The sequence below is a fragment of the Sinocyclocheilus anshuiensis genome, unplaced genomic scaffold (assembly GCF_001515605.1).
Source record: "Sinocyclocheilus anshuiensis isolate Anshui unplaced genomic scaffold, SAMN03320099.WGS_v1.1 scaffold343, whole genome shotgun sequence".
NCBI lineage: Eukaryota > Metazoa > Chordata > Actinopteri > Cypriniformes > Cyprinidae > Sinocyclocheilus > Sinocyclocheilus anshuiensis.
Window position 1 is genome coordinate 1,493,744 of NW_015549598.1, and position 17,808 is coordinate 1,511,551.

At 38.4% G+C, this 17,808-nt stretch overlaps 1 protein-coding gene across 1 annotated transcript in view; it reads left to right on the plus strand.

Moving 5' to 3' along the window:
• The window catches only part of LOC107658541 (beta-adrenergic receptor kinase 2-like), a 78,542-nt gene extending 64,253 nt beyond the window's left edge, over positions 1-14,289 (plus strand). The window contains exons 16-22 of the mRNA XM_016447133.1: positions 2,475-2,575; positions 3,213-3,279; positions 4,625-4,720; positions 5,098-5,260; positions 7,027-7,163; positions 8,393-8,506; positions 10,664-14,289. Coding sequence (XP_016302619.1) covers positions 2,475-2,575; positions 3,213-3,279; positions 4,625-4,720; positions 5,098-5,260; positions 7,027-7,163; positions 8,393-8,506; positions 10,664-10,825 — 840 coding nt within the window. The 3' untranslated portion in view covers positions 10,826-14,289. The remainder of the gene's footprint in view (positions 1-2,474; positions 2,576-3,212; positions 3,280-4,624; positions 4,721-5,097; positions 5,261-7,026; positions 7,164-8,392; positions 8,507-10,663) is intronic.
• The last annotated feature ends 3,519 nt before the right edge of the window (positions 14,290-17,808 follow it).

Below are 17,808 nucleotides of genomic sequence, written 5' to 3' on the forward strand. Positions count from 1 at the left end.
GTTAAAAACTGGCCGACCAATGAGATTGGCGCTTTTGTTCACGTGCCCTGGAGCTGCTGAAGTTACAGTAAAACACGACTTGGTGGCGCTCAAGCACAAAATGGTCTTGCCGAGCACACATTGATACCTAACGACGAAGAGGATGTAAGTAGACCAAGAAGATGCATCGAGGCAAGATGAATGTAGAGCTGCTGGTCTCATTGGTGTCTGAACACAAAGGGCTTTATGACAAAAGCGACAGCGACTACAAAAATCACGATAAAAGGGAGTTGTTATGGAGAGGAATTGCAGATCAAATAGGATTCGATGTGTACAGGGGTATTTCTGTTTTTCATTAAGCGCCATCTAATGTCAGGGAGTGAATTTGCACGTTCACTCGGCTCATCGCCAGCGGAAATCGCTTGGGAATGAACACAAAAGACGCGTCGAAAAACGTCAGCGATAAGCGCTGTCACCTATATAGTGCACTACGTGCACTACCATTCACTGTACAGAAAATACTAATTCTGTGGACAAGTGACCGATTTCAGCATCTATTTTATAGTGTAGGGGGCGGGCGCTTCGGATTCTAGAGAGCATTTGATTGGACAGAAAGTTTAATGAGAAGCTGAAGTACGGTGCGACGTCGTTGAGCCGTTTTGGCGGAAGTGACGAACTGCAAGCTTTGAATGCTTATATCTTCTAAATGCGAATTTTGTCACTGTTTTGGAGCACACTGCCTTATAGATAACCTTAAGACTAACATATTGATACTAACACCCAAAAAACTTTCATTTTGATTTCATGCGGACTTTAACGGATGAACTCAATGCAAATGTCAATTATAAATGTATTTTTTAAATTCAAGTAGTAAGAGTATCAAATGGCTTGTTTAGAGACAGACTTTATATTGCTGCCTGTGAGGAATGATTCAAATCAGTCATTAGGACTTAGAGCTTAGGACTTGTAAAAAATCTATTCAGAAATCAGCAGAAAAAGCTCTTCTGTGTCTAAGCAGTTGTTCTCCTGCAGAGAAGTTTAACAGTTTTCCTCTGACAAGCAAGATGATAGTGTTTTATTTGGAAACTGGAACACATAGATTTTGGGCCAAGACTGACAGTGCTGTCACAATGTTCAGTGGTCTTTATAATGTCCAGCAGTAAATTGTTTTGTTTTTTTGTTTCCTCTGGTGAAATAAAAGCTATTCCAGTGGACACAGAGCAGTCCTGACACAGTAATTTAGCTATTAAGGTTTGTTTTAGGATGCTGACCTCACTGGGAAAGTTATCTCCAGATTTCATTAGTCAAGGATTTAAAAGCTGTCTTGTAAAATACTTGTTTTATAGTCTGATCAGATTTAGTTAAGATTGAACTGTAAAACTCAATCATTACTCCACAGAGGTTTATTGGTGGACGCACACTACCATTCAAAGGTTTAAAGTTGCTAAGATTTTTGAAAGAAGTCTCTTCTGCTCACCAAGGCTGCATTTATTTGATAAAAATACAGTAAGAACACGTATATTGTGAAATATTATTACAATTTAAAATAACTTCTTTCTACTTGAATATATTTTAAAATAATTTATTTTGGTGATGATAAAGCTGAATTTTCAGCAGAAATACTCCAGTCTTCAGTGCCACATGATCCTTCAGAAATCATTCTAATATGCTGATTTGCTGCTCTAGTAACTTTTCTTATTATCAATGTCAAAAATAGTTTGACATAGCATTTCTTGTAGCATTTATTTCAAATAGAAATTTTGTGTAACATTTTAAATGTCTTTTCTGTCTTTTTTGGTCAGTTGTATGTGTCCTTCCTGTCTATAAGTCTAAATTTCTTAAAAAAAAAAAAAATCAATCTTACTGACCCCAAACTTTTAAACAGTACTGTATATAGTGGCACTTTTGAAACAGGTAGGGGGGGAATCCCATAGACTTTGCATTGAATGAGGAACCCAAGAATATTGTTGAGACTTGAAGCTGGGCTCTTTTGACTCAAACACACTAGCAAGTACATAGCAACAAGCTACTACTCAGAAAACCATAGCATCTATAATGCAATGCCCTGTTATTTAGTTCAGTGTTACAGTGACTGTACCTGATAGCCTGAATTGAGTGAAGTTTGTTTGTCTGCATTTACTGTGACTTTGGTGAACGTTGACCTTGATTTCAGTGTGCAGTTGGCACTGCCTGTTATGTAAGAGAATTGTTTTGGTTGTCCTCGCATTCATTTGTATGATTGTGAGGATATTTAAATACCGTTAAGCACTCTGTACTGTTAATGCTCTGTTGATCTAGACGGCTACTGGGAAGTTTGCTGTTCCTACGTATTTGCATTTTACTAATGAATGTTTAGTGTAACTGATGAGGAAAGCTAATGAAACAAAAGTAAACATCTGGTGAAAGTCAAACACCAGCCAACACGGCATAAAGTCTTGTTTAACGAGATATCAATCCAACTCATGAGCTTCTTCCTGTTCTTTCTCTTTCATCAGAATGTGGAGTTGCCTGACTCCTTCTCACCTGAGCTCAAGTCCCTCTTGGAAGGACTCTTACAGCGAGACGTCGCCAAAAGATTGGGGTGTCTGGGACAGGGGTAATTCAGATGTCCTCCATCTTGAAGATTAGACATCTAGATATCTGTAATACTTAGACATTTTATCGGATGTGTATTTGGTTTGTAGTAAATAATATAAATGAAAAAAAAACAACAGTTTGATGTCCAAATGAAGCGATTGTCTGAAAGCATTTAGACTTATAAAAGACAGAAGGGCATGCTGGGAATTATTTGTAGCTCGTTCTGAATTGCTGACACCTGCTGGTCAGAAGTGGTGATGGTTGATAGACATCCTATTTTACCTGCATACATACAGTATACTCATGCAAAGCAATATATAGCTATATCTATATAGCAAATCTCAACTGATTTTTATTTTGTTGCAAAATATAACTATATTAACGCCCAGCTCTTTAACTAAAGTTTTATTTATATGTCCAAATTTATCGGCATACATACAAGTGAAATATACTATCTAGCAAATCTCAACTGTGTGATTGTTTATATTGTCGCAGCACGTAAACTATATTAATTCCCAGCTCTAATCTGCTAAATGCAACTATAAGACAACATTAACGTCATGATTTTCTGTAAAGCTGCTGTGGAACAATGTGTAGAGTGAAAAGCACTTTACAAATGTATTTGACTTCAGTGTGATCTCTTGTACACAATGTAGGGCGTCAGAGGTAAAGGAGCATTTGTTCTTCAAGGGAATCGATTGGCAGCAGGTCTATCTTCAGAAGGTGAGACCTTCAACATTGTTTTTGGTATCAGCCCTAATAAGGAGCTCTGTTGAAGTCCTCATATCGTACATTCTGATTAAATAAGAGTTTTTGTGTAATTGCAATTTATAACTGATCTGATTTAGAGTCCAGATGATTGACTAGTCATCCAAAAATCAATTAGCAAGCCTCAGATTTTTTTCTTTTTAATTTTTAGTGGTGCTGCTTTAAAAGGAATGAATTTAGATGAACATTATCGCAGAGTGTTTTAGAGTGCTGACAGTGGCTGTTAGCATACTAAAATCGGAACCATCGGAACCGCCATCAAAGCACAAGGCCAAGCCTTCAACGATACATTTTCATAAGTCAATTACTGTGTGACATCATATCACTTTCTGTGAGCAATGTTCCTGTTAGTGTGCACAATCTTTTGATCTCGGTGTTATGAGGACTATCATAGTTTTCTGAAATAAAAGGTCATAATCACTGAGCCTATAGAGTGCAACAGTCAGGTTCCGCAAGTAAAAGCTCCATTCATTTTATCCATGGGGGAATTTATTTTTAATGAAAACTTATAAACCTATGAAGACAGACCTACCATGAGTTCAGAGGTTGTTATTCGATGGTATATGCTTTTGTTGAAGCCGTCCATTCACATTATTTCAATATATTTCTAAAATAATTGTTTAACAACTGAGTTTGTGGTGAAAAACTACATTACCCGTGTTGCTATACTGAAAATTTCACCAATCAGAAAGTCACAAATTGCGCCAAAAGAGCTTGCAGGGAACACCCATGAAGCACCACGAATGACGTAATCGAGTTAGAGTAGGTAGACTATATTTCTAGGTATATAGTCAGCTTTAAATTCATAGTTTTAGAACTGTCCATCATTTTTAATTCGATTAATGGCATTCACAAATGCTCCATGGGAATGTAGTTATTTCCCTCACTAAAGCAGTTACGTACGCAGTCCTTCTGTCTGATTTTCAACATCTTTTTTTTTTTTTTTTCCAAAGTTTGTAATGTAGTGATTCACTTTGAAGCTGGGTCAATTGGTTCATGATTTATAATGCTTTATTAAAGCCACTGTTTAAAATCCTTATGGGAAGAGTGAATGAAACATTGCTGAAAAAGTGGTCAGGCACTGTTGCACTCTGTTGAATGGCTGTTTTAAACATCGATATATGACCAAAAAGCACATCTGATTGGTTCCTGATGTACATGAGCTTTAATTCTGCAAATATTTAAAACTAAAAATTCTGAAAATATTTAAATCTGAAAATATTGTGCTTTGCACATCCCTCCCATAATTGTTTCTCTAAGGATTTGTGTGATATTCTCTGCATCTTCTGTTTGGTTGCAGTACCCCCCACCTCTCGTTCCCCCCAGAGGAGAAGTCAACGCTGCGGACGCCTTTGACATCGGCTCCTTTGATGAGGAGGACACCAAGGGAATTAAGGTAAAACCAGTAACCGTGTAACTTTAGTAACTTTTCACTTATTCCACTTGGTGCTCAAGGCTGATGTCTTTGCTTCAGCTAAGTGACTATCAAAGTGGACTACTTGGTAGGTTTTCAAGTGGAGCCAAGATTGTGTCCAGCACTGAGAGAACCGTATAAAATCTAAGAGCACTTGAGCTTGTGTTTCATGCTTTGAAATCTGGAGGAATTTTTCCACTATGCTGTGAGCATTTTAAATGACTCCCTTGTAGCCAGAATTTGACTTCAAGCACAAAGTCTGGTCTACGTTGCAACTTACTCTCTTCAAGACTGCCTATTTAGACATGAAGAGACTGTCTGAATTGAAAGTAATTGTCATCTTTGTGTCTCTCTCTCAGCTGCTTGACAGTGATCAGGAGCTCTATAAGAACTTTCCGCTGGTAATCTCAGAGCGCTGGCAGCAGGAGGTGGCCGAGACGGTGTATGATGCCGTCAACAGCGACACAGATAAGAATGAGGCGCGCAAGCGGGCTAAAAACAAGCAGCAGGGACACGAAGAGGGTGAGACACAGCACCTTAGTTTTATTGTTGCATTTATTTATTTTCTGCAAATTTCCCCCTCAAATTCTCATTCATGTATTATGGCTTATTATTCAAAAATTATTTTAGATTTCATGTATTTATGTAATTTATGTTTTAAAAATAATATATACTGTCATTCAAAAGTTTAGGGTAAATATGATTTAATGTTTTTTAAAGTCTCTTATGCTCATCAAGGCTGCATTTATCGGATCAAAAATAGTAAAAAAAATAAAAAAAAAGTAATATTGTGAAATATTACATTTTTAAAATAGCTGTTTTCTATTTTAATATATTTTAAAGCATAATTTCTTCCTGTGATAGAATCATTACTCCAGTTTTCAGTGTCACATGATCCTTCAGAAATCTTTCTAATATGCTAATTTTTTCAGGATTCTTTAAATGGAAAGTTCAAAAGAACAGTATTTATTTGAAATAAAAAATCTTTTGTATCATTATAAATGTCTTTACTGTTACTTTTGATCAATTTAGAATTAATTTAAAAGTATTTATTTAAACAAATACTTTCTTACCCCAAACTTTAAATGGTAGTTTAAATGTAATATTTTTTTTTTTTACATTTGTTTTATAATTTTGTATATTTTATCATTTTTATATCTATAGCTAATTATTTGGTTTTGAATCTTGAAATATAGCCTTCATATTGCTTTGTGAAATTCGTCCACTTATAAACTAACATATACAGTGGGTACGGAAAGTATTCAGACCCCCTTCAATTTTTCACTCTTTGTTATATTGCAGCCATTTGCTAAAATCATTGCAGAGCTTCCTGTGCAGTAAATAGATATTTAGAAGTTTATATTTCTTGGAGAAATCTTTTCATGTACACTACGTTTTTTACTAGTGAGAGGTGTCATGGCAATGTACACAGAACAGCTGGTTGCAAAATGCTATTTGTAAACATCCTGTTTGCTCTTATTCAGCAGACTCTCATTTTCTGACTTCTGAGAACTGTAGCGAGTTGCTTGGGAGTGTCCTGTATTTTGGACTTCCAGAGGGTCATGAACCTAATGAACGGCCGCTCCAGGCATCACATCGTCTGCGGCACTCGGTCATTTACCCAGGTTTTAAGCCGGTCCAAAAGATAATGTTTTCTGGTGGAAACTCCAGTTTGCGTTAAATCATAAGCCGTCTACAGAATTGACAAGCACTAATTTCACACAGTGGTGTCGAAAGAAGAAAATGGCCTCTGCTACGGTAGTGCTACATTCTCCAGCATGAATTAAAGGCCCAGACTGACGTCAGCTAATCAACTTTCACGGGTCCAGCATCAGTTCCGTCAGCGACCTTGGGGAGAGGCTTGAACCCTACATACTTGTCATGCAGTGCTGGTGCCACATGCTTCCCTCAAGGGAAAGACATGGAACCCATCACATGACTGACTGTGTGATGGTCAGAAATAGATCTGAAAGAGCCCGTGTAATTTATCAAACACTGAGTTAATCGTGTGCGTCACGACCCCAAGACACAAGCACGGGAGTCGTGAGCAGGAATTCGAGTGGGTTAAACCTCAGTGGGAGTTAAAAGGAATAGATGACCAAAAAATTGCCATTTATTCACACTCATGTCTTTCCAAATGTGACTAACTTCACAAAAAAATATAATAAATATGAATGAGAATGTCCCAAAAATACCCAAATTTAGGTAAATGCAATTTTTCCAACATGATGTTCAGCATCCAACATTTGAGCATTGTGATTGCGAGTGTCTGTGTGGGGTTTGTGCAGACTATGCGCTGGGGAAGGACTGTATAATGCACGGCTACATGCTAAAGCTAGGAAACCCCTTCCTGACACAGTGGCAGCGGCGGTATTTCTACCTGTTCCCCAACCGTGTGGAGTGGAGAGGTGAAGGAGAGTCTCGGGTAAGTGTTTTTGTGTGTTTTGTTTGCTGTTAGCATTCGTATAAAGGGTTAAAAGACCATTTTTTGAGAGAACATGCCTGTGTGTCCCTACGCTGTAGGAACATTGGACTAAAACATTAAAAAAACGTAAATTCAAGGTGAGTCTGGTACATTTTATCTGATTCCCCCTCTGCTTTAAGTTTCATTGTCCATTGCAGAACAGGAATTGTCAAGATTTTGATAAATATTGTAAAGAGAAGGAGAGGAGGGAACACATCCCTTTAGAAATTAGCATACGCCCTAAGTCTTAATCCATCCTGCTCCGAAATTCCCATAGTGACACAGGTTCACCTGCAGCCTGAACCACTGAGACACCCACCTCTCCTTTTAATATACATTGCTTCTTTCCACCGCTAAACCAAACCTCAGTCTTTTCCCATCCGGAGGAAGCGATTGCGTTTGCGCTCAGGTCATTCTAATGCAGAAGTAGGTCACTGCAGGTTCCCTGGGGCCAGAGTGTTTCTGCCCTGATCTGTAACTAAGATAAAGAAGTGCAGATTTCACCAGTTTCCTGCATTTTTAACTCCCAGAGTTCCTGAATCTTCGATCTGAAGGGTAAATGCTCTTCCTGTGGAACATGTTGGAGAGGAGATGCATTGAAGCGGACAGAGAGGGAGGCCACTTGCAAATCAGATTGCAAGCAGTGATGCTTAAACTTCACTACATTGCAGTTGTTCTGTGTTCTCAATTTTGGAGAGCCAGTCTGGCATTAATTCTTTCATTCATTCATTATTTATTTGATTTTACAGTTCTATATGTCTAAGTTGTCGCACAGAAGCTTACTTTAAATCAAGGTCTTTAGAAACCAGTTTGAATGTGGTTCGTGTCATTTAGAGGAAAAATGTTTGTACAGAAGTGAAACGACTTCCATTATCCTTCAGTTTGATGGGAATCAGGTATCCGCGATCAGACTGTTACATGAGATGCTACGTCTGCAGCTCGTTGCACCACCACTGACTCACTGAGTACAAGAACAGCTTGTCATCCGTGTCTTTGCTCCCTCGTAGCCCCAGACAACCTCTAGAATTCTACCTCAGTGTAAGTGACACCATTAGATGTGTATATCTCAAGCATTGGGTAAAATCCCACCCGTCCAGAGCTAGTAGGTATCATAGCGTATTCCTCACGAACAGGATAGTCTGTGAGAAGACTCTTACAGGGATGCACTAATTAGTCTTTCCTCCCCCCAGCAAAACCTGCTGACCATGGAGCAGATCGTGACTGTGGAGGAGACGCAGATCAAGGACAAAAAGTGCATCCTGCTGAGGATCAAAGGAGGGAAACAGTTTGTCCTGCAGTGCGAGGTAGGGCACCTTCATGCTGTTCTCACCGTCTTGTCGTGGGTTTCTCTCTTCCCCTTTTGCTCTTGTATTATCTTGCTTCACTTTTAGTGTTCCCAATCCTCTTTTTCAAACTCTACTGAGTTGTCTTATTAAAAATGAATAAATAACTAAATGTAAAAATAAATCAAAAAGTCAAATTTAACAAAATAAATCACATTTAGATTTTAAATAATGTCACATTAAATGTAATAATGAATAATAATACACATAATAAATATTACATAGTGTATGTTACTATTATTTTGTGTCAACACTGTGGAAAAATAACACTTTGGTTTCAATCACAAAAACAAGGCAGAAAAAGTGAAGCACTGCCTTTATGGACTGCTTATATATGATAATATTTAATTAATTGAGATTAAATAATATAATTAATAATAGTAATATTCAATTAATAATAAATGTTACCTAGTGTATGTTACTGTTATTTTACGGCCTTGTTTTTCTCAAAGAAGAAAAGAAAACTTTGGTTTCAATCACAAAAATAAGGCAGTAATAAATAAATAAAAATAATTACCACAATATATACCTTTGGTGATACTGACCAAACTTTGTTTCTCTATTCCACTTTTGCTCTTGTGTTACTTTTTACTTTTTCAGAAAAAGTAAAGCACTGCATCCTTGGCCTCTTATATGATTATATTAAAACATTTAATTGACTAGATAATTCAAGAAAATATGGATTGTGCAGAAAAAGTAATGAGGGCTTCTGTATATGCTGCTATGAACTTCTGTTCTAGGAAACGTTCTTTATCTTTTTGAGTCTGTGTTCTGTGGGAAATATTTTTTCCCATCTGTGCAGGAGCAGCATCAGAAGTGCGTGTCCATGCATTTGCAGACCTTAGTGAACATTGATCCGAAATTAAACCTCATGAGGGGCTGATTTGATGCACTTTTTATGGACAGCTCATGCCATACAGATACCTCTCACATTAAAGGAGTAGTTCACTTCCAGAATAAAAATTTACTGATAATTTACTAGTCCCCATGTCATCCAAGATGTTCATGTCTTTCTGTCTTCAGTCACAAAGAAAGTAAGGTTTTTGAGGAAAAGATTCCAGGATTTTTCTCCATATAATGGTCTTAAATGGTGGCCAACGGGTTGAAGGTCCAAACGATTGGTCATTTTCTAAAAAAAAAAAATAATAATAATTATATACTATTTAACCACAAATGCTCATCTTGCACTAGCTCCTCCGCGGTGTGTGTCTGCAAATTCATGCATTACGCAATCACATTGGAAAGGTCACGTACAGTTAGCATCTGTGTACTCTGGTTCAAAAAGGTGGGGTAGGGCGAAAAACTCCATCTCATTTTCTCCTCCAACTTCAAAATTGTCCAACATCGTTTTTACCTTTTTTTGTAAAGGGCATTTGACTTTCTTTGCTTGTTCTCTTTGTAAACTCGGGGTCGGTACTTCCGCCTACGTCATGCATGACCTTTCCAACGTGATTACTTAATGCGTGAAGTCGAGCTATATTTTTTTAGAAAATGACCGATTGTTTTGCTAGATTAGACCCTTATTCCTCGGCTGGGATCGTGTAGAGCCCTTTGAAGCTGCACTGAAACTGCAATTTGGACATTCAGCCCGTTGGCCACCATTGAAGTCCATTATACGGAGAAAAATCCTGGAATGTTTTGCTCAAAAGCCTTAATTCTTTGTGACTGAAGAAAGATATGAACATCTTGGATGACATGGGGGTGAGGAAATTATCAGGAAAGTTTTATTCTGGATTGAACTAATCCTTTAAATGCACAAGCCTCCAACTCGATTAATTCCAATCCAGTTTGACATCCAGGCACAAAAGCATACCAAAATACTGGTGCAAAATACATTGCGCAATTTTTGTTCAAATAATTTTTTTCAATACTTGATAAAGTATACTGAATTAAACATAGTTTCATTTAAAATTAACATCTCCCTTTACTGGCTTTCAGAATGCAGTCTGGTATTTCCTTATTCACAAAAGAACATTAAAAATCCTTTGCATCCAGACTGCCTAAAAACACTGTCTAGGTAGCTCTCTAGGGTTTTATCTATTTAAAAAGTTCTTGATATGTTAAAAAAATCATAAAGCAGCTGAGAATGAATTGCTAATGTTATTTTTCTTCTCACAGAGTGACCCAGAGTTCGTACAGTGGAAGAAGGAGCTCACCGAAGCATTCACCGAGGCCCAGAAGCTGCTGCGTCGTGCCCCCAAAGTCATCGGCAAGGGGCGAGCCAATGTGGTGGAACTGTCCAAACCTCCGCTCACGCACCGCAACAGCAACGGCCTGTGAGCCGCCCTTCCTGCGACCCTTGTCCACCACTCCTCTTCATCGACACACACATACACACGCTCTCACACTCTCTCTCTCCCAGCAAACCGCTTGTCCAGCAACATTAGGCTTCCCAGCTGGCACAGTGAGCCGCCACATGGTCCGTCTTGGAAAGTTCTGCTGGACTGTGCCCTGCTGTTCCTCAACTGTTCATCAATCAAATGCACACACATACACAGTTCCTTGCAACTTGACACGCTGGGGTGGGCGTCACTCCAGGATAATGCTAAAGAACAATCAGTGATGCCAGTGCTGAATCTGGGACCCTGTTTTGACCAGTGGTGCAGGCTGGGATACTGCACCTTTTTTGTTAGCATGTCGTTGCTTCTGTGATTCCCACATTCTCCTTGCACACACCGGCATGCTCGTATTTAGGCAAAGAAAGGCCTCTGCTATAAGGGTCCCAAACAATGTCCACTTGGAGCTTCTTTACAAGTGAAAGTGTGCTAGAGCCAGACAGTATCCGTACCTCTGCTAGAGGGAAACCAGAGCCATGCGGCCTTAGAGATCTAATCAGATGGAAACAATCTCAAAAGACGATGGCTTGAACAATATCACTCCCGTTGTCTTTCATGTCCTTTGTGGGAACACCAAAGCCACCTCACTGATTGTGCCATTCTTGATGCGTATGCTTTGCACCACTTTCTGTCAACATCGGGGGTGCATGGCATGCATGCCATTTCATGCTAAATGGACTCAGATTTGTGGACTGTTGTGGCACCCAACCCTTGTCCTGTACTTGAGAAGTACAAAAGTCTTCGACACTTCCTTAATACTCGCTGACGGATTGAATGAACTGCAACGGCGAGTGTTGCGTGCATCCAAGTTCCAAGAGCTCTCAGAGGACGTACAGTGAAATACGGAAGTGTTTTTAATTTCTTTCTTTTTTTGCTCAGCCCTTGTAAACACCAAATTTGGTTGGGTTCCTCACATGCATTAAATGTGTGTACTAGTGCGTGTACACGATGCAAAAAGTAGGTGTTGTTGCTTTAAAGGAAATGCCCCAATATTGTCACCAGGAAGATTTGTTTTCTTTCGCCTTGAATGTATTTTTGTTTCTCTTTTTGTCTATTTTTTTTTGTTGTTGTTAATTTGTTCGTGGGTGGATTGTTTTACGCTGCTTAACACAATGGGAAGGAACGTGGCAGGACCTTTCCTAAGACACGAACCCAACCTCTCCCCCTGAACCCACAGAAGTGCAAAAAGTGCCAATGAAATAAACGTTCGACTTGAGACACCTGAGAATTCCTTGAGTCCAGGCCGCGTCACCTGCATCTCCCTGTGAACAGACCCCGAGAACAGTGTTGGAAACTGAACGCACAGAATAAAAACTGAACTGCAGACTTCCAGTCTTGTACAAGGACGCCAATGGACGGTTGATGATGCATGGTTAGAGGGACCACTTGGGATAAAAAAAATAGCAGCAGCATCCCTGGAGTCTTTTATCAGACTGTATATATGAATCCTTTCTCTGTGCATCTACAGTATAATCTTCTTGACAATGTTTGCATATATGGCGTATCTCTGTCTCTGCCTGTCTGTGTTTGTCCCTATGTCTCAGCTTGGGGGTGGGCGGGGTGGGCGGGGTTCACATCTGTCAATCAATCGGCAGCCGTGTGCAAACCTCAGGCTGAGAAAACTGCGTACGCCTCTTTTAGGACCATCGGTGTGAAAGAGCGAAGAGTTGGATGGCTTATCTCATAATGAGGTGCGAGGAGGTCTTCTGTCTGTCTCTTGTGTGTTTCATTATGCCGGCGCTTCTGAAGGTGAGACACGCAACGCAGCATCGCCATTATCCATTCACGGGCATACAGACTGTTATTCAGTTAGAAGGTAGGACGCTCGCACTCACAGGTGTTCGGAAAGGTGGGCTGCTTGGATCGCGGAAGGACAGACAACTTAAAACCATTTGTTGTAAGGCTTGATTTGAATATAGTTTAAATTTTTATATTGTTTTGAATGTGATGCAAATGCAGATTTCTATAGATGACACATTTTTTGGAGTATGTTATGTGCATTTATTTTGGTCTTTTTTTTTTTTTTATGGAAAAACAAGCACAGCTTAACAGGCATGAGGTGATTTTAAAGAAGTGTTTTCATGTATATTCAGGTTCTATTTTTTTCCATGCAGTAATTTTCTTTTTCTATGACTCCCGTCTGTGCATTCCGAGTGATTTGCATGCGGTACTCTGCAGAAATCGCAGGGTTTTGGGAGTCGGATCAGTTTTTGTAGTCTAAGTGTCGGGGAGGTGCCATCCTGAGGATGTTTTAGTGCCCTTCAAGAGTTTTATTTTGAAACCAAAATGGCTTGTTTTGAAATATATATCACTGCACTTTTTCCACCACGCTTCACAAGCTGACGAAATAAAATGTGCCAAACGACTGTAGGAGAATGTCCTTGAACCAATGAAAAGCTCACGCAATGATCGCCAGCTATTTCCGAGACTAAAAATTGGTACGTTTTAATGGGCGAGCAGCAGTGAGTTTGAGAAAGGGTACAAAAATGTGATGAAATTCATGTGACGTGGAACAAGTGGGCCGTGGGGCAACGATCCTACGTCAGTTGACGATACGGCTCAAAGCTACTGACCGGCGACGACCGGTACCGTGTTTTGAAACTGCTAGCCCGTTTCTCATAAAAGGGTGGCACCTCCGCCAGTCCTAAATATCCATGTTTTATTCAGGGTTTTTTTTAATTTTTATTTTAACGGTAGCTTTTCTGTCACTTCGTCAGTGTTTGCTTCATTCAAATGCTTGTGTGTCTGTTCTGTAGCGGTGAATTTTGTGTGTGGGTGAACGCAGGTTTCAAAATGGAAGAGGACGATAAATAGGAAGAAAAAAAAAGAAAAACAAACTAACAAAAATCTAAGTATATATGTGTATAAGAAATGAAAACAAATGAGCTTAGGTTTATTTAAAAGACTTTACGATGTAGACAAAAAATTTACTCGGGAAGGGATCGGGTTCGATGTGAGTTCAACTATTTGTGGTGAAGAATCAGCTCAGATCTTGCACATAAGAAGTTTAGATATTGTACCTACGAGTTACAGATTATTATTTTTGTTCGTTTAATACAGAACTCTTTTGCTCTCTTTCATATTTATTGTCTGGTCGGGGAGCTAGTCCCTCTGTGCGTTGGTTTACCTAGGGCACAGAGCTGTGGAGTATCTGGGTTTACAGTCAACCGAAACTCTCTTTTTCATGTGCCACAAACAAGCGCAAACGCAAATACTACTGTCTGGGGTTATTACCATTAAGGTTATGATGATGATGATGATTATAATCATTATTGATAATATTATTCAATGAATGATAATTGTTATTACAATTATTTTCTTTTGTTTTCATTTTTCAGAACAGCTAGGAACATGTGTGTTGGACTGCTTATAAAAACAGTTCAGAAATAAAAGCCCCTTTTTCGTGTTGCCACGTCTGCTGTCTCCATGCTTTAAAGCTGCTTCATTTCAGGATTTATCCTGTTTATATCAGAACGAGGACACTCGTTCGATTTAAACTAACTCTTTAGTGTGAGATTTATAAACTTAAACCGCCATTAGCCAACTTTCAGGGCATGTTAAAGCCATTTGGAGGGACTGCGGCCAAGTCTCCTCACTGGAGCTCAGTGTGATTGAGCAGTGCATTAGTGTTCTGGAGTAAACAGTCCTCTGTTGGACATCCTTCTCTATCCTGCAGCAATAATCAAAGCTCAAATGAATCTAAGAGTTCTTGAGGTTTATTATCCTCGCCGTATTATAATATGTCCTTGTTTACCTCTCTCCTTGTGCCTAGATGTGAAAAGGCTAAATGGTGATTTTAACAGCACTGATTGAAACTGCACTGGCCTTGGAAGCATTTGGACACTCTAGTCACAATGTCTAAATGTCATTAGATAAGAAAATCAAACCAAGTGGCATCTGTGCTGCTAGACCTGTTCAGTCAGTTTTCCTTAAAAGGTTTCTTTAAAGTAAATGCTCTTATGCAATTAATGCATTTTTAAAGTCAACTTGAGTTAAAAACTGACCCTTTTTGTTTCATTTTCTTCATGCATTTGTAATCTTTCGTCAGTGATTCAAATTAAAATGGCATCATTATCTTTCATCAAAATGTAAAAAACTTGATCTGGTCACTTCATTTATCTGGTCTCCTGCTTTTTTAGGATCCAGTCAATTCCCGATAAATCAGTGGTTCTCGACCAGTGAGCCAGGACCCAATGAATTAAGACAAGACAAGCATTAATGTAAGAAAGAAAAAAAAACAGGATAAACTTGAATGTATGAGGTAGCCTGATTTTAAACGTGTGATTTCTAAACCTGAAAAGGTCAGCAAATTAAAAAAAGTGATGAAAAAAATGTTTACTGTATTTTATAATCCACTAAAATCACAAACCAAGCGTAAAAACCCATGAAAAATTACGAGGCCTTCAAATGTTGTGAACAATGTGTGCCTTGGAGAAAAATATTGAGAACCACTGCGACAGATCAAATCAAGTCTATTTCAAATATTTTTTTAATTGCGGAATTAAAATAGTTTTTGACTGCAGTTTTTTTTTAATGTAGACTTTAAATGTCAAATGTATCTTGGAGGCTAATGTATGTCAAATTTATTTATTTTATTTTTTATTTTTTGCAATAATACAGGGATTATTAGTTCAAAAAATGAAAACTAGTGCCATAACACAATAGCTATGTTTACATGCATCAAAATAATCGGATTATTATCAGATTGATGGACTAAAAAGCCTTCATATATAAACATCAGATTAAAAGGGGTGGTGTAGACCTGAAATAGTCCAATCAATAGGAAAAAATGAACCATGTAAATGCTTGAAGCTTGAATCAGATTCGAAAATACCTTGCACCAGGGGCGTAGATTACGCAGGGGACGTGTCCGCCCCCCCACACACACACTTTTACTATCATGTAAATTCGTTCCCCGCACTTTTTCGGGCAAGTGTGTTCGCATAGCGGTTTTCAAGAGCCGGTGTGAATAAATATAGATTTAAATTCAAAGAGACAGGATAAGTCTGCATGATCTGATGTTTTATTCGGACCCAGAATAAGGTGAGATGAACATCAAGGAGCGCTAAACACTCTGTGCAGTGTATGTTTCATTCATACTCAAAGCCGGAGGAAATTCCTAATATGGACAAAAGTTCAAAGCAAAATTTTTAGCATCATTACTCCAGTCACACGATCCTTCAGGAATCGTTCTGATATTCTGATTTGATTCTCAAAAAACATTTATTATTATTATGTTGAAAACAGCTGAGTAGAATTTTTTCAGGTTTCTTTGATGAATAGAAAGTTCAGAAGAACCGCATTTATCTGAAATAGAAATCTTTTGTAACAGTATAAATGTCTTTATCATCACTTTTGATCAATTTAAAGCATCCTTGCTAAATAAAACTGTTCATTTCTATAATTTCTTTTCCAAAAAAATACAAATTATACTGACTAAGCTTTTGAATGGTATAGTGTATAATGTGACAAAAGCTTTTTATTTCACATAAATACTGATCTTTGGATCTTTCTATTCATCAAAGAATCCTGAAAAAATTTACTCAACTGTTTAAAATATTGATGATAATAATAATAATTAAAAAAGGTTTCTCGAGCAGCAAATCAGCATATTAGAATGATTTCTGAAGGATGTGACACTGAAGACTGGAGTAATGATGCTGAAAATTCAGCTTTGATCACAGCAATCATTTTAAAATATATTCAAATAGAAAGCAGTTATTTTAAATGGTAAAAATATTTCACAACATTACTGCTTTTGCTGTACTTTGGATCAAATAAATGCAGGCTTGGTGAGCAGAAGAGACTTCTTTATAAAACATTAAAAATCTTACTGTTCAAAAACTGTTGACTGGTAGGTTATATAGATTACAGAAATGTTATATTGTATAGTTATATATATATAACTTTGGACATGGTGTAAAGCGTTTCCTCGGAGGTAACAAGTTCAAATTCTCATGAAACGTGTTTATTGTCAGTTACAGTTGTCTTGGCTTGTTTTAATGTAGAAGCCTCATACAACTTAATGTCTACATCCATTTACATCATAACATTGTGTGTGTGTTTATTTCCATCTCACGTGTGAACTCTGTGGATGAGACTGAATATTGGCTAAATATCTGCTAAAAAAAAGCTCTCTTGATGTTTATGTCATCAAGGGTAATTACACATGCGGTAGCTCCAGTGACATTATCCACAGCGACTGGGAACTAGCATGCGCTGAAGGGTTTGTAATGCACATGTAAAAGAATATGTGACTCATATCATAGTGTTCATATAACTGTTCGTTTCAGATTTGCATCCATTCCAATTGATGAAAATACCTAATGTTTTTAGCCACCTAAACTGTTTTAGCTAACGAAACAAGACAAAGAAAGACCTTTCGTGTGAAATTGATTTAACAGATGGTAATCAAGTCTGCTAAAGATTGAATTTATAAACTGTAGATCATGTTTCTCCATGGCGGCATTCAAAACCCGTAATATCCATTGGCTTCCAGCGATTCCTCCTAGAGATCATGACTGTGATGATACGCTTCTGTCCTCTCTCTAATTCTCTCTGACACCTCCTCCCACAGCGCACCTCCCACCCCATGCGTCTCACAGCTGAGTCTGTCCGTCAAACCGCACCGGCAGCCATTAGCAAGCCTGCGGACGCTTGACTTGTGTGCTTTTTCTAGCTGTTTCCAGCACTGCTTTCCCCGGTTTACTTCGAGACGGATTTCCAGGTGTCCTCTTTTATCCTAAACGTCCAAAAGGAGTCATTCTGAAGTCCATGTGAAACTCTTAAGCAACATTGCTGCCAAAGTAATCCACCGTGTTTTGAAATCATCCACATCAGTGACGCTTATCCAGTCGGATCCCCAATGTGTTAAAGTTGAAATAATGTCCAGTCCCCCCCCCCCCCCCCCCCCCCACCTTATCCACC